Below are 21,896 nucleotides of genomic sequence, written 5' to 3'. Positions count from 1 at the left end.
TAAAGGTGCCTGCGGCAGTCGTTTCTTCCACTGTCGCAAAAGCTCCCGGCGCGTCTTCGCCCCTCTCCGTCACCTCGCCCGTGCCGTAAAGCAAACCTGCCCGACCCAGTCGTCCTTTCTCTTCCCACCGTTGTAGTCCTTAGTTCCCTACTCCGGGATGCTTTATTGCCCGGCACTGCCGTAAAGCATATCTGGCCCCAGCCCCCGAGTCCTATTCCCCCAGGGCGTCCGTACACCGCGGTTGCCACGGTGCCGCCAAGCGCGGCTGTCGCGCGGCCCCGGTGTCAGCGGCGATGGCGGCGGGGTCGGGTGGGAATGGGGGCTCCGGGGGAGGCCCCGGGCCGGGGCCGGGTGGGGGTGGTGGCCCCGTCGGGAGCGGCCCAGGGCCGGGGTCCGGCGGGGGTCTGGGCAGCGGCGGGGAGCTGCACCCGCGCACCGGGCGCTTGGTGAGCTTGTCGGCCTGTGGGCGTACAGCGCGGCGGCAGCAGCCAGGCCAGGAGTTTAACCACGGGCTGGTGTTGAGTCGGGAACCCTTGCGCGATGGACGCGTCTTCACCGTCCGCATCGATCGCAAGGTGCGGAGCTGGGGCCGCGGAAGCGAGATGTGGAGGGTGGTGGGAGGGGACCAGAAGGCGATGGGGGAGGACAGCTAGGGTAGCCCACATTACCGGATACCGAGAGGGAACCGCTAGCCAGGACACCAGGTGATGGGCAGGAAGGGAGCATGAAGCGGAAACATTAAGTCACAAAGAGAAGGAGACAAGGAGAGCTTGAGTTTTGTCAAGACCCAGGAGCAGGGAAGGGACACGGGGCCCCACCCACTATAATGATTAGAGAACAATCCTCCTGCGATAATTTCTGGGAGATGGAGGATGGAGAAATGTCAGAGATGTGATGGAAGAAGAAGAGAGATAACCAAGAAAAGAGCAACCATTGAAGGACAAACGCACACCGATGGGGACAGAAAGATGGGTGAGGAGAGATACTCGAAGCAAGAGATGTGTGTGCCTGTGCAGTGATGAGGCGGAAATGCCAGGTGCACAGAGGTAGAATTTGAGAGGAGAGTGAGTTTGAGTGCAGCCAGAGCCTAGGAGAGAGGCCCAGAGAGAGCGAGCAATACACCAGCAAGAATAGAGAGCTGTGAATTTTACTGGTTGAGGGGCCACAGAGACCAGAGCAGTTAGAGATGGCAGGAGGCTGGAGCCAGGGAATTTAGCCAGCTTGGTGAGCCAGCGTGCGAAGTGCATGGGCTCATAGACAGCGTGCACCCAGAGTACAGAAGAGAGTTGCTAAAGGAGATCAAGCCTAATCATTCCCTGAGACCAAAGTCCAGAAAATACTTTCTGGGACTGGATCTCTGGATTGGGGATGCCTCCTATCTCAAGAGAGCAAAGCCCAGTTAGCTGTCTGAGAGGCGGGAAGAGGGGGACACAGTGACCTGTGAAATGTGGGAGACCCCTTCGTAGCCCATCCTGAGCCACTGTCCACCGCCCCATCACAGGTCAACTCCTGGAGTGGCTCCATTGAGATTGGGGTGACGGCACTGGATCCCAGTGTGCTGGATTTCCCAAGCAGCGCCACAGGGCTGAAGGGGGGCTCGTGGGTAGTGTCGGGCTGCTCGGTGCTGAGGGATGGACGGTCTGTGCTGGAGGAGTATGGGCAGGACCTCGACCAGCTTGGCGAAGGGGACCGTGTGGGCGTGGAGCGCACGGCTGCCGGGGAGCTTCGGCTCTGGGTGAACGGGCGGGATTGCGGCGTGGCTGCCACGGGCCTTCCGGCTCGTGTCTGGGCCGTCGTGGACCTTTACGGCAAGTGCACCCAGATCACTGTGCTCCCCCCTGAGCCGGGCTTCAGCCCCCCTACTCCCAGCCCCACGCCTCCCCTTGAGCCCTCTGCCCCCCCTGAAGATTCTGCCTTGGCTGAACAGGGGACCTCTGGGGATGAAGGTGAGAATGCAGCTAGGGCAGTGGTGGGGGGATGGGGCAGAGGGAATGGCTGAATGAGCGGGGGTGGGGCAAGGCAATGACAGGTGAGGCTGGGTGTGGGCTGGGAGAGCAGGGGCTAGCGGAGGGGTCTCCTGACTGTGGTCCCTGCAACAGGGGCTGAACCCTTATTCCCCTCCCATTCCACCTGGTCCCCAGCCTTCATGGTATCCCCAGCGCAGGCCCGACCGGAGACGTTTCCTAACAGCCTTGAGTCGCATAATGGTGAGGGTTCCTGGGAGGCCTGGGAAGGGGAGCGGGACGTGAGGTGGACAGGGGGGCACCTCAGGAGAGGGGTAGGGAAAGCATGGTGAGCCTGAGACTGAGAAGACTCATTTCTGCTTCCTTCCTGTGTCCTGCTGTTGCAGACTTTGCCAGCATGGAGCTCTCCGAGGTGGTGAGCAATGCCATCCTGTCTGCGTACAACGGGGGGCTCCTAAATGTGAACCTGAGCTCCCCCCCAGCAGGGGAAGCACCGGGGCCTAGCGGTGCTGCCACCTCGCCCATTGTCACCTCCAACGATGCTCTCCTTTTCCATGAGAAGTGTGGAACCCTCATCAAGCTCAGCAACAATAATAAGACTGCTGAGCGCCGCCGGCCCCTGGATGAATTCAACAACGGGGTTGTCATGACCAACCGCCCGCTCCGGGACAATGAGATGTTTGAGGTGTGCAGGGTGCTGGGGCCTGGCCAGTGTCTCACCCTCTGGGAACTAGAAATGGGGCTCGATCCCCAATGCTAGAAGAGGGTGGAGGTGGCCTAGGGAAGTGCAAAGGGCGGAGAGATTTTTTTTTTCCTCTGCGTTTACATTTCCCCTCTCCCTTCCACTGTCATTCCACCCAAGATCCGCATCGATAAGCTCGTAGATAAGTGGTCAGGCTCCATTGAGATTGGTGTCACCACCCACAACCCCAACAATCTGGAGTACCCAGCCACCATGACCAACCTGCAGTCAGGTACCAGCCCCTGGCATGGTGGGGGCGTGGCGTGTGGTCACCAAGGTGCAGGGAGCCCGTACCCTAACCAAGGTGTCTGCTTTCCCAGGCACCATCATGATGAGCGGCTGTGGGATCCTGACCAATGGCAAGGGCACCCGCCGGGAGTACTGTGAATTCAGCCTGGATGAGCTGCAGGTAAGGGTGGACACAGCGCCGGCCTCTCTCCAGGGGCACCCCGGTATATACCGAGCAGTCCTGCCTGGGCCCCGTGCTGTCTGACCTGGAGCAAGGAAGGCCCTTTATCTTTTGTCTGAAGGTTCCTTCTGAGAAGGGCTTCCCTGGTGGCTCAGACGGTAAAGAGTCTGCCTGCAGTGCAGGAGACCTGGGTTTGATCCGTGGTTTGGGAAGATCCCCTGGAGATGAGAACAGTTACCTGCTCCAGTATTCTGGCCTGGAGAATTCCATGGACAGAGGAGCCTGGCAGGCTACAGTCTGTGGGGTCACAAAGAGTTGGACACAAATGATTGACTTTCACTTTTCCTTCTGAGAAGGCAGGGCTGCCCAACTGTTAAGCACTCAGATTTTGCAGTCAGGTGGGTTCCATTCTTCTTTCAGTTTGGCCTTTGGTGGTGGTGACCTGCGGCCAGAAGCTCATTTTTTTGGGTAGTTTTTTTTTTTCCCTTAATGTCTGAAAATGATCCTGTCAGTACTATTTGATAGAGTGCCGTGAAGGTTGAGTTGGTGTTGATAAAATAGTTTAACATAGTGCCTGACTTGCCTTGAACATTCGGAGTGGTCTGAGATGCATGGGAACCAGTTGGAGCTGTTCCCCTGTCACATCGGTTGAGGGGAAGGCTGGAGGACTACTCTGTTCCCAGTCTCCAGGACAAGTCTGGAGCTAAGCTGTCAAAAGATTCCAGGTTTTTATTTTTCTGCTTTGAATAGGAGGGTGACCACATTGGTCTCACAAGGAAGTCCAACTCTGCCCTGCACTTCTTCATTAATGGCATTGATCAGGGTAAGGAGAAGTCAGAGAGAGCCCCTGGGCCAGGGCTTTCACTGAGGGGGGGTCTATCTCATTTTCCCTTTATTGATTCTTCTCCCCTCCTCCCATGCACAATGAGACGGCCATCATTCCTCCATTCCCCGTGCCTTCCACCCCTGCAGGTGTGGCGACCCCCTTGACGCCCCCAGTGGTGTATGGTGTGGTGGACTTGTATGGGATGGCCGTGAAGGTGACCATCGTCCACAACAACAACCACAGTGACCGCCTTCGCCGGAACAATGCCATCCTGCGGGCTCTGTCCCCTGAGGGTGCTCTCCGCCGGGCTGCTCCTACAACCCAGGCAGAACCTGAGCGCCTGCTCTTCCACCCCAACTGTGGGCAGAAGGCAGCCATCACCCACGAGGGACGCACTGCCCTGAGGCCCCAGTATGGCCCATGGGGTGGGGAGAAGCCTGCGGAGGGGCTATAACGGGATTGGGGGAGGGTGGGCAAGTGGGAGGCAGTGGGAGTCTGGTCGGGGGGCCTCCTGGAGTGTGGACCGTGGGTGCTTGACTTGGGCAATGGGTGTCACCTGGGCGTTGCAGGGCTGAGCTTTGGAGCACTGTTGGGGGGGGGATCTGAGTCCCCACTTGCCATGCCCTCAGTGCCACCGACGACTTCAATCACGGCGTGGTGCTGAGCAGCAGAGCCCTGCGGGACGGAGAGGTGTTCCAGGTGCGCATCGACAAGATGGTGGACAAGTGGGCTGGCTCCATCGAGATTGGCGTCACCACCCACAACCCTGCCTACCTCCAGTTGCCCTCCACCATGACCAACTTGCGCTCTGGTGAGCTCCCAGGAAGGGCAGGGCCAGGATAAGATGCTGGGGGGAAGCTGTCCCTGTTTTCCAGACCCTCTTTCGCTTGTCACGTTTGTGATGACACATTGAGTGCCTGAGGCATGCCATGTGTACAGGGCCTGTGGTTGGCGTGAGAACTGCAGAATTTTCTGGCTCTGCCCTGAGAAGAAAAGGCAGGCTGGACTGGTAGCTTCCAGCAGTAACTGGGGGACTACTGTGTAAAGGAAAGAAGCCTTGGCTTCCTCTTCATGACTTCTGCCACTCGTTGTCCGCTAGGGACTTGGATGATGACAGGGAATGGGGTGATGCACAATGGGACGACCATCTTGGACGAATACGGGCACAACCTGGACCGACTCAAGGTGGGAGACTGGGGGAGCCGCCACCTGTCGGTAGCGGGGAGGCAGGCCAGGTGGGGCTGCTGAAGGACCAGCCCAGGCAGGAACTCGGCCTGACTCCTCACTCCAGCCCCGCTTCTTCCAAGGCAGGGGACACGGTGGGCGTGGTGCGGCGGGAGGATGGGACTCTCCACTTCTTCGTCAATGGCATGACTCAGGGTCCCGCTGCCTGGAATGTGCCCCCAGGAGTCTATGCCGTCGTGGATCTCTATGGCCAGGCGGCCCAGGCCACCATTGTGGACGACGTGGGTGAGGGCCGGGCTGGGCAGGGGCTGGGGTGGCCTTGGGAGGCCTCAGAGATGGCTGTAGGCCTAAAGGGTGATGTCCACTTGCAGAGGTGCCCCCAGTCCCTGAACCACTCACTGAGGGGAACAACCAGATGTCCCCAAGCTCCCCATCGTCTGGGGCTGGGGGCTCGGACCTCCGCTTCCACCAGCTGCACGGCAGCAATGCCGTCATCACCAACGGGGGCCGTACTGCGCTCCGCCACAATTGCCGCAGCGAGTTCAATGACGCCATCGTCATCTCCAACCGGTCAGTGTCTGGACTTTTATGTCCCCACTTCTCTACTGCTCAGCATCAGCCACCCAAGTGGGGCCTGTCTGATGGCCATTCTCCTGACAGAGCCCTGAGAGATGGCGAGCTGTTTGAAATCGTCATTCAGAAGATGGTGGACCGCTGGTCAGGCTCCATTGAGGCTGGTGAGGGGCGTGTGTGTGTGTGTGTGTGTGTGTGTGTGTGTGTGTGTGTGTATACATGTGCTGGGGAGGTGCTGGCTGCCAGAAGCTGGGGCCTCGGCTCTGACCCACCCCTGCCTCCTTCTAGGAGTGACCGCTATTCGGCCAGAGGACCTTGAATTCCCCAACACTATGACAGACATTGACTATGACACATGGATGCTGAGGTTGGGCTGTCTGCTTTGGCAGCCAGCTTGGTGGAGCTGGCCGGGATGAGGGAAGCAGGGTTTGGGGCTTATGGTAACTGTAGACCATGACAGACCTAGGTGGTCTGGCTGTTCCCTCCCCCTAGACCCTTAGAGTAGCTTCTACTTTTGCCAGGGGGGTTCCCAGGGTATAGGAGACAAGATTGGGTCTCACACCCCAGGTTAGCATCCCAGTCCAAGGCCCTGGACAATTCCGACAAGCAGAGATGGGGCAGAGGCCTGTGTGGGGAGGAAGCTGGGAGGCCGACCTACCCGTTCTGTTATTCCTGCAGCGGCACAGCTATCATGCAAGATGGGAACACCATGCGCAACAACTACGGGTGTGATCTTGACGCGCTGGGCACTGGCGCCCGCATTGGTATGATGCGCACGGCCAAGGGCGACCTGCACTACTTCATCAACGGCCAGGACCAAGGCGCTGCATGCTCAGGCTTGCCTCCCGGTAAAGGTGACTATTCTGTGGCTTTCGACCTGCCACCTTCGGCCCAGCCCACCCCAGGCTATTGGGCTCCTGACACCTTACGTTCTTACCCAGAGGTGTATGCAGTAGTGGATCTGTACGGCCAGTGCGTCCAAGTGTCTATCACCAATGCCACCGGCCCCATGGACAACAGCCTGGCGACCAGCAACACCGCCACTGAGAAGTCATTCCCCCTGCACTCCCCAGGTTCAGCCGGCAGGGAGGGAGGGGGGAAGGGCTCTGTCTGCCTGCGGTGGGCCTGTGGGGTGCAGCCTCCAGGTCAGGCAAGCTGTTCAGACAGGCTGACTGCAGCAGTGGTAGACCCAGGGGCACGGGGAGGGCTCAGCCTCTGGTGGGGAGCTGCCAAGAAGAGGGGAGGAAGTTCCACCTGGACACAGGGCCTGGATGCTTCCCTGCCACCAAAGGGTTGGGACACCATCGCTGGGCATGGCAGGTTTGGGACTGAGTCCTGCTGTGGTGAAAGAGGTATCAGAGGTCTTGAGGGAAGACTGGAGGTGGGACCATCATGTCAACTTCCTGCTGCATCTGAAAGCCTCGCCCTATCCTCTCTGAAGCTTGCTGCCCCAATCCTCCCCCTCCTCTGGTGCTGTCTTCCCACAGTGGCTGGCGTGGCCCACCGATTCCACAGCACCTGCGGCAAGAACATTGCTCTGGAAGAAGACGGCACGAGGGCGGTGCGAGCAGCCGGCTACGCCCATGGCCTCGTCTTCAGCACCAAGGAGCTCAGGACTGAGGAAATCTTCGAGGTGGGCTGTGGCGATGTGACCCAGGGGGCCACCAAGCCTCCATGGCAGGGCCAGCCTGCTTCCCATCCTCCTGCAGTGTGCTAAGGGCTCCTCTGCCTCCCAGGTAAAGGTGGAGGAGCTGGATGAGAAGTGGGCCGGCTCCCTCCGCTTAGGGCTGACCACGCTAGCGCCTGGGGACATGGGGCCCGGTGCGGGCGGGGGCCCGGGACTGCCTCCCTCCCTGCCAGAGCTCCGGATGAAGACCACCTGGATGGTGTCCAGCTGTGAAGTGAGGCGTGACGGGCAACTCCAGAGGATGAACTATGGCCGGAACCTGGAGAGGCTGGGGGTAAGGCAGCTGACCCCGGGGCCGGGGGTGGGCCCGGGAGGGGGCAGTGGGGAGAGGTGGGCTGAGCCCTCGTCCTTGCCACGCCTTGGCCCTAGGTGGGAAGCCGTGTGGGCATTCGCCGAGGGGCAGATGACACAATGCACGTCCTGGTAGACGGAGAGGACATGGGTCCTGCAGCCACCGGCATCGCCAAGGTAGACCCCAGACCTTCCGTGGGTCTGGAGGAGGATCGAGGTTCTCCGCTAATTCCTAACCTCGGTCTGTGTGCCCCCAGAGTGTGTGGGCTGTGTTGGATCTATATGGGCCAGTGCGGAGTGTCTCTATTGTCAGCTCCACCCGTCTGGATGAGCCAGAAGGCACTCAGCCTCCTTCCCCCAGCTCGGACACCGGCAGCGAGGGCGAGGAGGACGACGAAGGCGAGGAGCATGGCCTGGAAGTAAGAGGTGGCAGCAGGAACCACCGGGCTCAGGGATGGACTGTTGGTGGGCCATCAGCCACCAGGTCATTTTCGGATTCCCTGATCTAGTCCTGGATGGGCAGAGGCTTATTGGCAGGCTCTATGTCCATCCTGGTGGGGTGAGTTGGTTTTGAGTCGGCACCCCGAGTAGCTCAGTCTCTCCTCCTTACCAGGGCCAGAACCAAGTGGCCATTATGCCCACAGCCCTCGAGTTCCTGGAGAACCATGGGAAGAATATTCTCTTGTCCAATGGGAACCGTACGGCTACGCGAGTGGCCAGCTACAACCAGGGTATCGTTGTCGTCAACCAGCCCCTGGTGCCCCAGCTGCTGGTCCAGGTGGGCCACACCTCCTTATCTGCAGCTCCTCTTGCTCCAGGTGACCCAGGGCCAACTTTCCTGCAGAAAGGCTTTTTTTTCCCAAGTGGAGGATGAAGTGGAAGGCATGCATGCCCCTTAGCTTTCTGGGTGTTTGCTCATACCCTGTGGTGGGAGTTGTAGATCAGTATCCACATGAGTACCTCAGTACCCACCTGAGGGCTGTGATGAGGGAAGCAGTGCAGAGGGGCTTGGGGAGGCCAGGAAGGCTCCTGATCCTGTATGTGGGAACGGGGCATGCTTTCCAGGGGAGGGGGCGTTATGCTGTGAAGATGTCAGTTAGGCAGGTGAAGGAAACCCCCGGGGACAAGAATCCTTTTAAAGGCAATAGCAAGACCAAGGCTGAAAGAGGGAAGGACACAAACAACTTGGCCATTCCGGGTCCCTCCAGGTATCAGAACGGGCTGCATCCCAGGCTGCACTCTGGGGTGCCGTCTTCTCTCCCTGGTTGGGGGTGAGGAGCCCGGTCCTGCTGGGTGGGGGACCTCTTTCCAGGAGGCTGTGATTGTGGAGCAATTGCCTTCTCCCCAGGTGCGGATAGACTTCCTGAACCGGCAGTGGACATCTTCCCTTGTCCTGGGAGTCATCACCTGCCCACCGGAGAGGCTCAACTTCCCTGCTTCCGCCTGTGCCCTCAAACGGGCAGCCTGGCTGCTGCGGGGCCGAGGGGTCTTCCACAATGGCCTTAAGGTGGGTGGGGAGCAGGGGAGGGCCCTGCCTCTGAGAGGGAATGGCACATTGACCAAGGGACAAGAGGGGCCCTGAGCCCTGGAGGTAGGAGCACAGGTGTATAGTGGCCCTGTAGCAGGTGGGCAGAGGTGTGAGTGCCATTACCTGGACAATCTCAGGCTCACTGCCTCCTCCGACATCCCTGCCATTGAGAATGTCACAAGGGGAGAAAGGGAAGGTGGACTTTAGATAACTGAAGCAGTGGGCAAGGGTAGAGGCAAAACCCAGGGACTGGCTGTCAAAGCTTAGTGAAGGGCGGCGGTGGCTGCTGCCAGTGGGGAGTCTGATCTCCCTGAAGACAATAGGTCTTTCCTCCTAGATCTGTGAGAAATTTGGGCCAAATCTGGACACATGTCCAGAAGGCACCATCCTGGGACTGCGGCTGGACAGCTCTGGGGGGCTGCACCTCCATATCAATGGAATGGATCAGGGGGTGGCTGTGCCAGATGTCCCCCAGCCCTGCCACGCGCTTGTGGACCTCTATGGGCAGTGTGAGCAGGTGAGTGGCTGTGGGAAGAGGGGCACCTAGGAGGCTGGGTGGTCCTAGGAAAGGGGAAGCCGGTAGTTCATGGAAGGGATCAGCAGGCCCTGGGGGCTGGTCACACCCTGACTGACCACCCCTCTCCTCTGCAGGTGACAATCGTGAGCCCTGAACCAGGGGCTGCCAGTGGGAAAAGTGCTGGAACCCAAGGGGACATGGAGAAAGCTGACATGGTGGATGGTGAGCCAGCCCAAGGGGCCAGGATCCCACCTCACCCTGACTTTGTACTTCTGGCTCCAGCCCCTGTGACATGGGCCCACTCTGCTTCCTCAGGTATCAAGGAGAGTGTGTGCTGGGGCCCACCACCCACCACTAGCCCCCTCAAAAGCTGCGAGTACCACGCCCTTTGCTCCCGTTTCCAGGAACTGCTGCTGCTTCCTGGTGAGTCCCCAGGCCCCCAGAACCTGCCTTATTCCCAGCCCAGCCCAGGGCCATGGCCAGAGCCCCAGGACTGCGTGGCTGAGACCCAGGGTGGGGGCCATGCCACAAAGTCTGCTGCTCACTCTCCACAGAGGACTATTTCATGCCTCCGCCAAAGCGTAGCCTATGCTACTGTGAGTCTTGCCGAAAACTTCGAGGGGACGAGGCCCACAGGCGCCGTGGGGAGCCCCCCCGTGAATACGCTCTGCCCTTTGGCTGGTGCAGGTTCAACCTCAGGTACATAGGGGGAAGGATCGTGTGCCTCCTGCACTATTCTTTGCCCACCTTGAGAAAAGGTCCTGAGAGGGTGTGTAGAAGACAAAACTTCCTGTCTGGGGAATGACCTTGGGGAGCCAATGACCTTTGTCCTATCTGTCTACCTGCTAGGGTGAACCCCCGCCTGGAGGCTGGGACGCTAACCAAGAAGTGGCACATGGCCTACCATGGGAGCAATGTAGCGGCTGTCCGGAGGGTGCTGGACCGAGGGGAGCTGGGGGCAGGTACACAGCGCCAGCAGAACCAGAGCAGGTGGGCCTGTGGGTGGTAGGAGGGCCACCCTGACCCAGCTCTCCTCCCTTGCAGGCACTGCTTCCATCCTGAGCTGCCGGCCCTTGAAGGGAGAGCCTGGGACAGGGTTTGAGGAGCCTGGAGAGAACTGTGCACCCCCCCGGGAGGAGCAGCCCCCTCCAGTGCTGCTTTCCCCCTCCCTCCAATATGCTGGGGCTGAGACCCTGGCATCCAAAGTGCAGTGAGTACATGGGAGGGGGCCCAGGGCCACATGGGTCTCCATGATTCCCTCCTGTCCACCTTGTCTGCCTAGTTCCTCAGTCTCCAGCCAGCCCTTCATTCAGTCTTTGTACAAGTACCATTTATTTTGTTCTATCACAAAGAACAAAGAAGGGAACCCAGTTATTTAGTATTTTTAAAGGTGACAAGTAAGTACTATGGAAGCGAAAAGTAGAGCAGAGTGAAGTGGATCAGGAGTGTGGTTGGAGCATACAAGTAGGTATCACTAAGAAGGTGAATCTGAGCAGACACGGGCAGGACGGAGTCAGTCGAGCACGCATTGGGAGGAAGACCATTTCAGGTAGAGATGAGGCTGCAGCCAAGCCCCTATAAGGAAGGAGTGACTACCAGGAATAGCAGGGCCTGTTGCTAATTGAGGTGGTTGCAGTTGCCAAGGGGCAGAGGTACTGGGGGCCAGAGGCCTCACTGCCCTATTTCTGCTTGTTACCTGACAGATTCCGGGACCCCAAATCCCAGCGGACGCACCAGGCCCAGGTGGCGTTCCAAGTGTGTGTGCGCCCTGGCTCCTACACCCCGGGACCCCCTTCCGCGGCCCTCAGAGAGCCTCCCGACCCTCACTTCAGCCCAGCCGAACTTGAGTGGGTGACCAAGGAGAAGGGGGCCACGCTCCTCTATGCCCTGCTGGTACGGGTGGAGTGAGGGGCGAGGCCGCACCACTACAAGCACAGTTGGGCCTCGGCCCGTGGACTCGGAATGATGACTGCCTCCAGGTCATTCCAGCGCCCCGCGACATGCACGGTGCTCAGCCTGGCAGATGCACAGAAGCGTGTGGGCAGGCTCTCAGACTAGCTGGGAAGCGGAGCTTGGCTCTGTGCCCCGGCGGAAGGGGACGTCCCTCCCTCCGAGGTGAGGGTGCAGCGGCGGGCCCGGCCGCAGACCCCGGGAAACCCTGTCCATGCACTGATCTGGGGAGCCTGACTCCCCGCGACTCCTCCCCCATACACTTAATTTATTTCCGTTTCTGTTCCCTGGTTACTGTGAATCCCAGAGGCGTCTCCCCGTGCCCCAGCGAAGCTGCTTTTCCGGCCCGGGCAGGAGTGGGGAAGGCGGGGGCCGGGGCTCGGGCCTCTGTACAGTTGTTACTGACTCTGATTTCTAAGGAGCCAATAAACGCAATCTAAGAGCAGTCGCCTCGGCCCCTCTTTCGCGTGCCTCTCGCCCACGGGAGGCGCTCCGTACCCGCCAACTTTGGGGGCTCCGCCCGCTGGGCAGGCCGGGTCGGGGAGTCTCGCGGGGCACAGAGGAGGAGTTTGGACGCCACGGGCACCCGTCGCCCGCACTTCCGTCTGCGCCGCCCCGCCCAACCAGCGAGCCCACAGCGGCCCGACTCCGGAAGGATTCGGCCCAGCGGCCGGATGTGACGCCGCGGCCCTGCCGCTCGTGAGGCCGCGGAGAAAGCGACGAGAAGGCGGGTAGGGTGGGGCGGGCGCCCGGGTGGCTGGCAGGGGCGGGAGCGCGGAGGCCAAGACCAAGGCTCGCGCACGCGGAAGAGCCACGCTGCGAGCCCGGCCGGGCGGCGGGCACGTGACCGGGGCGGCGGGCGGTGGCTTCCGCCTGAACCCGGCGCGCTCCCACTGAGCTGCCGCCTCCCCGTAGGCCCAGCCAGAGGTCTGGCAGCCAGCGACAGAGCCGGGCGCCCAAGGCCCGACCGTCCCCAGCAGCACCATGCCTGCGCTTCTGGAGCGTCCGAAGCTGTCCAACGCCATGGCCAGGGCGTTGCACCGACACATCATGATGGAGCGAGAGCGCAAGCGGCAGGGTGAGCCGGGCCCAAAACAGGAGGACGCACGGTTCGGGGCGTACCGCGCTCCACGGTGACCCCCACCCACGGGCAGACCAGTGAACGGCGGCCGAAGCCAGAGGGACAGCCAGCCCCGTGGTGATGGTGGTGGGAGTTAAAAGGCCACGTCTGGAGCTGGGAAGGACCTTGGAGAGCACCTAATAAACCTCCCCGTTCCAGCCCCCTCACAGTGATGAAGCCTGTTCCAGAGCACTGGGATAACCAGTTTTTGCTGGTCTTCAGTTATTAATGTTCTGATATTTTAACACCCTGCCGCTTGTCCATTCTGCATCTTATTCCAGAGGAGGAAGAAGTGGACAAGATGATGGAACAGAAGATGAAGGAAGAGCAGGAGAGAAGGAAGAAAAAAGAGATGGAAGAAAGAATGTCACTAGAGGAGACCAAGGAACAAGTAAGCAGTCCCTCCATCTCTCCCAGTTCTTTCTTCTCTTGGCTCTCCTGCTTTCATCTTCTCTCCCCTCCCCAGATCCTGAAGTTGCAGGAGAAACTTTTAGCTCTGCAGGAAGAGAAGCATCAGCTTTTCCTGCAGCTCAAGAAAGTTTTACATGAGGAAGAAAAACGGAGGCGAAAAGAGCAGAGGTGAGATTAAAGAGCTAAAAATAAAATCGAGGCCAAAGTGTAACAGGGATCAGGTAACAAAAGACCAGTGTTTAATGGCAAATGGGAAGGGGAGTGTGTGGGGGTGGGGACACAACAGACTTGTCTTTGACCCGCCTTCCTTTTGCTCCAGTGACCTGACCACTCTGACATCAGCAGCATACCAGCAAGGCCTGACCGTTCACACTGGAACTCACCTCCTCAGCATGCAGGGTGAGGGTTAAGAAACTACTGGTCAGAATGGGCCCTCCTGGGGGTTGCAACATCATGAAGCACCCCTCTCCCTCTCTAGGGAGCCCTGGAGGACACAATCGCCCAGGCACCCTCATGGCAGCTGACAGAGCCAAACAGATGTTTGGACCCCAAGTGCTTACGGTAAGAGGAGGACTGGGTGTCTAGGCTGAATTTTTTTTCCTACTTCCATCCAGACCCTAGCATCTTCACCAGCCAGCACTCAAGTCTCAAGTGTGTCTACATCCTGAATAGGGGAAATGGGGGTGCAGTCACTTGAATTTCTGCTTCATGGAGTTTACAGGCAGTGAGTTCTCATCTTTCCTTCTTAGACCCGGCACTACGTGGGCTCAGCAGCTGCTTTCGCAGGGACCCCGGAGCATGGGCAATTCCAAGGTAGCCCGGGTGGCGCCTATGGGACTGCTCAACCCCCACCTCACTATGGACCCACGCAGCCTGCCTACAGTCCTAGTCAGCAGCTCAGAGGTGAGGTGGGAAGAGGAATTTTCCTCAAGACCCAAAGGGAGGAGTGTTGAACAGGCTACAAGGAGGTTCTAATGGTCTCCTGCCTTCCTCAGCACCTTCCGCGTTTCCTGCAGTGCAGTACCTATCTCAGCCACAGCCACAGCCCTATGCCGTGCACAGCCACTTTCAGCCCACCCAGACAGGTGATGGGAACACTCCATGCTGGGGTCCAGTTCCATGCATCCTACCTTCCTCCTTTCCCCATTCTCTACTCACTTCCCACTCTTCCTTCCCCACCTAGGGTTTCTCCAGCCTGGTGGTGCCCTGTCCTTACAAAAGCAGATGGAACATGCTAACCAGCAGACTGGCTTCTCTGACTCAGTGAGTAGAGCCTTGGAAAGTCAAGGGCTGCCTATGCTAAGGGGAGCCTCAGGCTGCCTCAGTTGCTGACACTGTTCTCTGCAGTCCTCCCTGCGTCCCATGCATCCCCAAGCTCTGCATCCCGCCCCTGGACTCCTGGCCTCACCCCAGCTCCCTGTGCAGATGCAACCAGCAGGAAAGGTAAGGTTGGTAATCAAGTCCCTCAGAATCCCTGCATTGCAGGGAAACAGTATCGGGTAGGGTAGGTGGCCCCCACCCTGTTTTCCCTTCCCCTCCCTGGGGTGGCTCTCTGGTGTGAAGTAGAGAGGAGGGCGTGCACACTGACAAAGCCCTCCTTTCATCACCGCTGCCAGTCGGGCTTTGCAACCACCAGCCAGCCTGGCCCTCGGCTCCCCTTCATCCAGCACAGCCAGAATCCACGATTCTACCACAAGTGACCATCACATTTATCTTCAGCCTCGGCCCCAACCCCTGCCCTTGGGGAGGATCCCTGGTGTCCCAGTACCAGGCCAATAAAATCTACCTGCCACTGCCCCTGACTGTTTGTGTTGCCTCCCACTGGACTGCTTGGAGGGTGGGCAGTGGCTGGCAGGAATCACAGGGTGACAGCAGGGTTGGTTGTAATGAACTGAGCAGCAGAGTTCATTCAACCTGTACTCTTCAATTTCCAAATAAATACCCATTTAATTCGAAAAAGCAGCTGAGTTGGGGACTTCATATTAAACTTGTAGTTTTATTCAGGTTCGATTTTAACAAATGTGTCGGGGAGAGAGCCCGCAGGAAAGGATGAAGCCCATGGGAGCAGGGCCCTCCCAGATGCCTGAGGAGGGGGCAGGTCCCCTCCCCTCTCCTCCTCTTCCCTCCCCATCTAAAGGGATCTGGGGAGAGACATAGGCAGGGGAGGGGGCTGGTCCCCAGTCTGTGGGGGTGGTGCTTGGGATAGAGAGCTATGGAGGAAATAAGGGGTCAGATCAGGTAAGAGTTGGGGAAGGGCATAAGGACCATTTGCCAGAATCCACAGCTTTCTGATTCCAGATTGAATTAAAAAAAAAAAAAACCAAAAAAAAAAAAAAAAAAAAAACACTAAACCACAAGCAGCACCCACCCCGTCTCCCCCACCAGGGTTGTAGTGCGAGGGGAGTAGAGGAGGGCAGCTTCACCAAGGCCATGGTGCACTCACTCCTGGCCAAGGGAGCAGGGTGAAGGGCAGGGGCTCCCCGACAGATTGAAGGGGTAGGGGAAACCAAAATAAAACGTCAAATAAATCGTATAGGAGGAGTCCAGCCAAGAGCCAGGCCAGAGCTGGGCCACGCTGGGGGAGGGGGCCTCTGCAGGCTGGAGGATCACTGCTACCACCACAGCCACCCTGGGTAGGAGAGAAAAACCAGGTAAGACAGGGTAAACCTTCACAGGGAAAAAGGGTGAGGGGGCAAAAAATAAGCCATAAAGACTAATCTAGCTCTTTAATGGAGATAAAGTGTGTGAAAGGGGGGAGTCACACTTACCTGGGAGCCAGTTATTTTGCCATGGCCTTGATTGCAACAGCCGCCTCCTCTGTCATGGCGGACAGCACCGTGATCTGGGAGAGCACAGGGAAGGGGAGTCATGTCTGAGTGCAAAGCAAGGGAAGAAGCACAAAGAACAAAGCTGGGTACAAAGATGGGGGGCACCATACCAGGATCTCTTCTCCACAGTCATATTTCTGCTCAATCTCCTTGCCAAGGTCTCCCTCAGGCAGACGGAGGTCCTCTCGCACCTCCCCACTGTCTTGGAGCAGTGATAGGTACCCATCCTGGATGCCAATCAGCTAGGGGAAGACAGAGAAGAAAGCTGAAGATGAGCCCAAGTAGCCTGAGGATGAAGGGTGTGATGGGCAAACTAGGGCGGCAAACAGCGAACACCAAATACCCTCTCTTGCCCATCTCCCTTCTCTCAGCACAAGGTCTTTGGTCAGTCTCAACTTCTACTCCCCCCAGACTCCTAAACCATCTACAATCACATCACCTACATACCTGAAAATCGTTCCTTTTGATGTTGGGGACATCCATATTATGAGTTGACGGGCAGATATCTTCATATTTCTTCCCAGTGAAGATGTCAATACCAACCAGATGGACCTGTATGTATACATCACATCAAAGAGAAATCCATTTATACTCTAGGATGGAGGAGATCCTTGGCTGGTGGGGGGAAGTCACACTAGGTTGTCAGGACAAAGAAGAGTTGGAATTGAACCAATCAACTCAAAAAGGAAAACACTAAAAGGCTCACTACTAAAGGGCTCTAAAAAGAGCCTGAAGTCAAAAGACTGCCACTGAAATTGCAGCTAACCACACAAGTAAGGTTGTAGGGCAGCCTTGGAGCAGTTACCTCAAGCTATCAAAACATTAACAAGAGACCAAGATTCTAGGGGAGTAGGAGGAACCTAGGTAAAAGTTTACAAGAAGTTTTATTGACATCAATATAAAAGGCCAAGAACTTGGAAGGTAGGAAATAAGAGAGTTCAGAAAACAGGAAGGAATAAGAGCTGAAAATAAAAGGAGTTGGGAGAGAACAGAACTACACATATAGGAAATAGGGAAACCGGAAAGAACAGAGAATGATCTAGACATTTGGGGGTAACCCATGATGAATGGGAAGTCAACAGAAGACAGAAAAAGTGATTAAGGAACAAAAGCAGAGGAAATCCAAAGATGAATCAGGTTGAAGTTTTGGGTGGGGGTGGGGAGTCTGAAGTTACAAGGAAAGCTGTAAAGAAAAATGTTGACTAAGTAAGCAAGCAGGCTCCACAAGGGGGCAGGTAGAGGCACTCTGACCTTGCATCAGAGATCTGATGGGAAAGCTGGAACTGGAGAGTGGAGCAGTGACGTACAGAGGTGCAGAGATGGGCACTGGTGCCCTGCCAGGGGAGGGGTGCGTTTTATGTTAGGATTGGTGAAAACATGGGCAAAGCAATGGAAACCAAGAGCACCTAAAAAGACTCAAACGGAGACAAAAAGCAAAGGCCAGGAAAAAGAGCAACTGAACAGCCAGAACATAGACAACCACGAAGAAAAACTGGAGACACACAAAGATGGAGAAAGGAAGGGGCTTCCAAGGATGCTGGGGCACAGGGGGGAACCAAGGAGGAAGCTGAAGGCTGGTGCAATAGTTGGAAAAGGTGTCCAGGGCTGAGTACTGACCACAAGGAGCCAGATGGTAATAATACAAGAGCTAAGTAAGATAGGGGGTTAGTACTGATGACAGCAGGTGGGGAAGGCAAGGTATAGAAATGAAATTCTAACCTTGGCATGGCCGTGCTTGCCAGTCTTGGAAGTTGACATCTCCACAATCTTACATGGCCGGCCTTTGAGCACCACGAAGCCATTCTTACGTAATGCTGAGCACTGCATCGGGAAGGTGGCTGAGGCCCCTGCATCTCCTGTCTCGAAGTCCAAATCATCTGCCATTTTAAGAGGCTACGATTCCAACTAGAGTCAAGAAGAGAACTAGGGTCAGTAAGGAAAGAATTAACAGGGTCTCCAATCCATCCCACTCCACTCTAGAAACATGCTTCATTCCCCACCCCCCGCCCGCAGCACTTTATCCCTTTACACACGTAAAATAGCTTCTAGACTAAATGCTGATTAGATCAAAATACCGAAAAACTGGTGTATGTGGCAGTGGCGATAAGCTGGATCCCCACCCCAAATGAAAGCTAAAAGGGTGGCTTGAAGTACAAAAAGCTCCAGGAATTTAGGATCCCAAATCTCTGATATGGGCAAAGGCCTAATTCTTGGTCGAGGGAGGGCTCAGGTGTTACTTGCCACTGAAACCAACCACCCCTGTTCCCCACACATAACCAGGGCTATAATTAGGTGAGCAGCTATGAGCCAGCAAAAGGGCGGGGCTAATGTGGGGGGGGAGGGGGTGGAGACCGGAGGACTGGGAGCCCCACCCGTCTGTTACACCCCCCCCACTCTATCCACACACGAGCCCGTCATTGGTACAGGAAACCACAAGGCCGCTTTGGGGGATTCCCGCCTCTCCAACATGCATTTGCAGATGCAGCCGAGAGGGAGAAAGCAAAGTTGTTTTCTAACTGATCTCCCTGCCAAACACCTCTGGTTTCCCAAAGGGAACCCAGGAACCCAGCCTCTCCTCAAGGGCCCTCCCACTTTTCCCAGGATGCATCAGTCCTGTCGGCTTTTCAGGCCAGGCCTGTACAGTCAGTAGAAAGTGGGGGAGTGGGGAGTGGTGAATGACAATAAAATGAAAGCAAAATGCTGGTAGTAGTGAGTAGTGTAAGTTATAACTAGGCTAACAGAGTTAAGGACCGTAAAACCAGGCACTCTCAGGTCAGACACCACGACAAAGACAGTGACAAGGTGAAGAGCACCTATCACAGCGGGTAACTCATCTGCCCGGGACTTTAAGGCGCCGTCGGCACGTACGAGAAGAGTTGGGCTCCCGTCCAATCACCCTCGGTTTCCCCATTTCTCTGGCCTCCCAGCACGGACGAGCGCCACTTACACCTGGCTGGCCGCCTCACTTCACAGGAGGGCTGGGGGGAAAGCTCCAAAGGTCCATGAGGTGGGGGGAGCCGTAACATATGCCCACAGCGGGCTCTCCGAGGTGATCCGGGTCCGGGCCTTCGGCCTCTCCCACTCCTCAAAATTCCAAGCTCCCTCAGGCGCCCGCGAAGACCAGCTCTCTCCGCGCTGGGGGTTGCCGGCTCCCGCCCACCATGTGGCCGCCCGGGGCTTCCGGTGGCCGGGACCTGGGGGGAGGGGTCCCCGCGCTGCCATGCGGCCCCCGTCCACGTTCGGCCATGCGGCCTCCGACCCCGAGAGCAGCCTCCCGTGGGGGGCACTTCCGGTACTGCAGCCTACCCCCTCCTCAAAGGCCGCGCCAGGCCGGAGCCACGCCGCCTCCCCTCCCCCCCCCCCCCCCGCCAGCCGCCAACCCCCCCCATGCCCTCTCACCGAACAGCCCCCTCCCCCACCTCACGTGGCCTCGCGGCTCCCGGTTCACAACGGCGCAGGTACCCTTGCCCCGGCGGGCCGATCTGGCCCCCGGCTCTCGCCCCGGCGTGGCCGCCCGGCGGCCTCTCCCGCGTGGCGGCCTCGCGGCTCGCCGTCCCCCGCCCTGCGTCGCTCCAACGTCACCCGGCCAGCCCCAACCGTCACCTCGCGCGCCAACCGGGTCGCGCGCCCAAGTCTCTCCGCACCTCGCGCGGCTCGCAGACGGAACCCCGTGCTGCGGCGGCCGCCGCTCCCCTCTGCCCCCTCCCCGACCCTCGCGCAGTCCCATCTCTACTCCCAGGCCCAAGTCAAGGTTCCGCGCACGCGCGCCCTGCCCGCTCTCACCTCGCGCGAACGCACTGACTCGACCCCGTCCGCTCGCCGCGAGCCCAACCGCTGCCTCCGAGCCCACTGCCGCCGCCGCCGCCGCCGCCGCCGCCTCTACCGCCGCCGCCGCTGCTGCACACGGGTCTTAGTACGCAGGCGCCGACTCCCCACTGACCAACCAAGCAGCCCTGTGACAGCCGCGCAAGCGTGCTATCTATCTCCTCCGCCCTCCACCCCCGCACTGCGCAAGCGCACAGATACTCCCTGCTCTCCACCCTCCCTCCCACCTACCCATCCAATGACGCGGATACGTGACCCCGCCCCTCACAAATCCTAAGTTCGTCCCACCAGTAGGCAACGCGCAGGCGCATCCGGTTTTTTAATCCCTTCAACCTCCTCTGCCCTCCCCGTGTTAGACCACCAGCCCTACCGGACAATCCTTGCGCCTGCGCAATAAAGAGTCCTACACTCCACACCCTCTGAAGGAAACGCCTCAGCCTCAAGGCGCATGCGTGTTGGGAATACTGAACGCCCCTTCCACCTCAGACGTCGTCTGTACGCCAGGCGTTGAAAAGACCACGCCACTGTATTGCTGATCTTGTCTAGAACGCATGCGTCTTAGGAAACGCCCCACCTCGACTTTAGCTGGACTTGGAAGACTCACACGTTTCAGAAAACTTGTACTGTGGGGTGGGCCCCTTGTCGCAAAACCCATCCCTCTCCCCCTGCTCCCTCGTTCCAGACATGCGCGAGAGAGCTCTTTCCGCTTCAGTCTTCCCTGCGCGCTAGTGTGGTCGAGTTACCACCCATCTCAGCTTCACTTCTCTAAAACTGTGCGCCTCTACTCTGCCATAGAGTTTCACCCGGAAAGATAGAGCGGTCCCGTCCCAGCCACCATCTTGTTTAAACTCTTAGTCCGTATTGGTCCCTATGGCTTCCATAGAGGCAGTTCTGCTGAATCCTGGAATAAGATTTACATGGCATTTCTCTTTTCCCTTGCTGTCCTCTGCGGTCTCCAAACAATTGTCTACGAGCACCCTGAGAAAATGGAGAAGGAAATGGTAACCCTCTCCGGTATTGTTGCCTGGAGAATTCCATGGACAGAGGAGCCTGGCAGGCTATATAGTCCATGGGGTCGCAAAGAATCGGACACGACTGGGCAACTCTCAAACACGCACACACACCCCCTCTTAGAAGAGAATTCTCTATAAAGTGTGGTATATAGAATCCCATTGATGTTCCCTTTCATAAGAGGTGACCATGAAACCAGAAACTCGCAATGAATTTCCCTGGCCCTCGTTCTAGGGAAGAAAGCTGCTGCTTTTCCTGAAAGTTTGTAGTCGTCTACCTCTAGTTTCTAGGTTTTCAGCACTACCTTCGTGACTACCTTGTTTGCTTCCGTAGACTGGTGGACAATATTGTGGAGCAAGACAAGCAACTAAATAGCTGGGCTTGGAATCCAAAATCCTGAATCTGGTTCTTGTCTAAGAGGTGACACGGTAGATATGCACTACGAACACTAGCTTGAATTAATACATTTATGTAGCACATTGTACTATCACCCCCAAATTCTCCCACTCAATTTTCTGAAATTTCTGCCATTTCCTTTGGGAAAAAAATTTCCTGGGTGCATTGTTTAAAAGTCCAATTCCTGCTCTTCTCAAAGACATCCATATGACCCAAGAATTCCACCTAGTTATATTACCCCCAAATTAAGAACAGGTACTCAAATCATTGTAGGAAAGTGCTTAACGCTATTCAGTAGTAGTAAAAAGGTGGAAACAAGGCAAATATCCATCAACAGATGAATGAATAAACAAACTGTGGTGTATACATGTAATAGAATATTAATCACACAAAAGAATGAAGTATAAATGCATGCTATAACCAGACGAACTTTGAAGATGTTACAAGTAAAAGAAGCCAAACAAAAGAGTCACATATGATTCCACTGATGTGAGATACACAGAATAGGTAAATTCAAAGAAACAAAAAGCAGACTGATGGTCAGTAACTGCTTAATGATCATGGGGTTTTAGAATGATGAAGTGCTTTGGAATTAGATAGAGGTGGTGGTTGTACAACCTGTGAAGTTGAATG

General features: G+C 57.2%; 3 protein-coding genes across 10 annotated transcripts; 2 read left to right on the top strand and 1 right to left on the bottom strand.

Annotated features, from left to right (window-relative positions):
* The first annotated feature begins 278 nt into the window (after positions 1 to 278).
* On the top strand, positions 279 to 12,117 carry NEURL4 (neuralized E3 ubiquitin protein ligase 4). Of its 4 annotated transcripts, none has more exons than XM_061143314.1 (29): positions 279 to 575; positions 1,502 to 1,946; positions 2,142 to 2,207; positions 2,351 to 2,649; positions 2,827 to 2,938; positions 3,027 to 3,115; positions 3,866 to 3,938; positions 4,088 to 4,352; positions 4,571 to 4,752; positions 5,041 to 5,126; positions 5,249 to 5,411; positions 5,498 to 5,696; positions 5,787 to 5,863; positions 5,988 to 6,066; positions 6,378 to 6,553; positions 6,641 to 6,772; positions 7,187 to 7,332; positions 7,436 to 7,660; positions 7,756 to 7,854; positions 7,935 to 8,096; positions 8,291 to 8,455; positions 9,026 to 9,184; positions 9,543 to 9,722; positions 9,857 to 9,944; positions 10,038 to 10,145; positions 10,277 to 10,421; positions 10,572 to 10,684; positions 10,767 to 10,932; positions 11,426 to 12,117. In XM_061143314.1, exons 1-29 carry the CDS (start codon positions 294 to 296, stop codon positions 11,628 to 11,630), a joined length of 4,686 nt encoding a protein of 1,561 aa, XP_060999297.1. In that variant the 5' UTR covers positions 279 to 293; the 3' UTR covers positions 11,631 to 12,117. The 4 variants fall into 4 exon arrangements, with proteins under 4 accessions (XP_060999297.1, XP_060999295.1, XP_060999296.1 ...); XM_061143312.1 differs by having other exon boundaries at positions 294 to 575; positions 6,378 to 6,547; XM_061143313.1 differs by lacking the exon at positions 2,142 to 2,207 and having other exon boundaries at positions 294 to 575; positions 6,378 to 6,547.
* Positions 12,118 to 12,270: 153 nt separating this feature from the next.
* On the top strand, positions 12,271 to 15,010 carry GPS2 (G protein pathway suppressor 2). Its single transcript, XM_061143306.1, has 11 exons — positions 12,271 to 12,403; positions 12,588 to 12,750; positions 13,074 to 13,183; positions 13,259 to 13,371; positions 13,523 to 13,602; positions 13,682 to 13,764; positions 13,953 to 14,106; positions 14,199 to 14,288; positions 14,387 to 14,466; positions 14,551 to 14,646; positions 14,820 to 15,010. Exons 2-11 carry the CDS (start codon positions 12,657 to 12,659, stop codon positions 14,901 to 14,903), a joined length of 984 nt encoding a protein of 327 aa, XP_060999289.1. The 5' UTR covers positions 12,271 to 12,403; positions 12,588 to 12,656; the 3' UTR covers positions 14,904 to 15,010.
* A 169-nt stretch (positions 15,011 to 15,179) lies between these two features.
* Positions 15,180 to 19,964, bottom strand: EIF5A (eukaryotic translation initiation factor 5A). 5 transcript variants are annotated; one of them, XM_061143308.1, is made up of 6 exons: positions 19,815 to 19,964; positions 17,751 to 17,936; positions 16,479 to 16,583; positions 16,142 to 16,273; positions 15,972 to 16,045; positions 15,180 to 15,832 (listed from the first exon to the last, which is right to left on the bottom strand). In XM_061143308.1, exons 2-5 carry the CDS (start codon positions 17,913 to 17,915, stop codon positions 15,983 to 15,985), a joined length of 465 nt encoding a protein of 154 aa, XP_060999291.1. In that variant the 5' UTR covers positions 17,916 to 17,936; positions 19,815 to 19,964; the 3' UTR covers positions 15,180 to 15,832; positions 15,972 to 15,982. The 5 variants fall into 5 exon arrangements, 4 of the variants coding, with proteins under 4 accessions (XP_060999291.1, XP_060999292.1, XP_060999294.1 ...); XM_061143309.1 differs by lacking the exon at positions 19,815 to 19,964 and adding an exon at positions 19,451 to 19,582; XM_061143311.1 differs by lacking the exon at positions 19,815 to 19,964 and adding an exon at positions 18,979 to 19,121.
* Between the last annotated feature and the right edge of the window lie 1,932 nt (positions 19,965 to 21,896).

Source organism: Dama dama, chromosome 5 (assembly GCF_033118175.1).
Source record: "Dama dama isolate Ldn47 chromosome 5, ASM3311817v1, whole genome shotgun sequence".
In the NCBI taxonomy this organism is placed as follows: Eukaryota; Metazoa; Chordata; class Mammalia; order Artiodactyla; family Cervidae; genus Dama; species Dama dama.
The sequence above is the reverse complement of the archived record's forward strand: the minus strand, read 5'-3'. Positions and strand labels throughout refer to the sequence as shown.

Bases quoted from the DNA above. Each gene is read 5' to 3' on its own strand.
- NEURL4 (XM_061143314.1), top strand. From the start codon at position 294: ATGGCGGCGGGGTCGGGTGGGAATGGGGGCTCCGGGGGAGGCCCCGGG. The intron at 6,554-6,640 runs GTGACTATTCTG...GTTCTTACCCAG, and splicing joins AGGCTTGCCTCCCGGTAAAG to AGGTGTATGCAGTAGTGGAT. The intron at 7,661-7,755 runs GTAAGGCAGCTG...CCTTGGCCCTAG, and splicing joins GGAACCTGGAGAGGCTGGGG to GTGGGAAGCCGTGTGGGCAT.
- GPS2 (XM_061143306.1), top strand. From the start codon at position 12,657: ATGCCTGCGCTTCTGGAGCGTCCGAAGCTGTCCAACGCCATGGCCAGG. The intron at 13,603-13,681 runs GTGAGGGTTAAG...CTCCCTCTCTAG, and splicing joins TCACCTCCTCAGCATGCAGG to GGAGCCCTGGAGGACACAAT. The intron at 13,765-13,952 runs GTAAGAGGAGGA...TTTCCTTCTTAG, and splicing joins TTGGACCCCAAGTGCTTACG to ACCCGGCACTACGTGGGCTC.
- EIF5A (XM_061143307.1), bottom strand. From the start codon at position 19,758: ATGGGACTGCGCGAGGGTCGGGGAGGGGGCAGAGGGGAGCGGCGGCCG. The intron at 19,226-19,430 runs GTGAGAGGGCAT...CCCTCCCCCCAG, and splicing joins GTGGGGGAGGGGGCTGTTCG to GTCCCGGCCACCGGAAGCCC.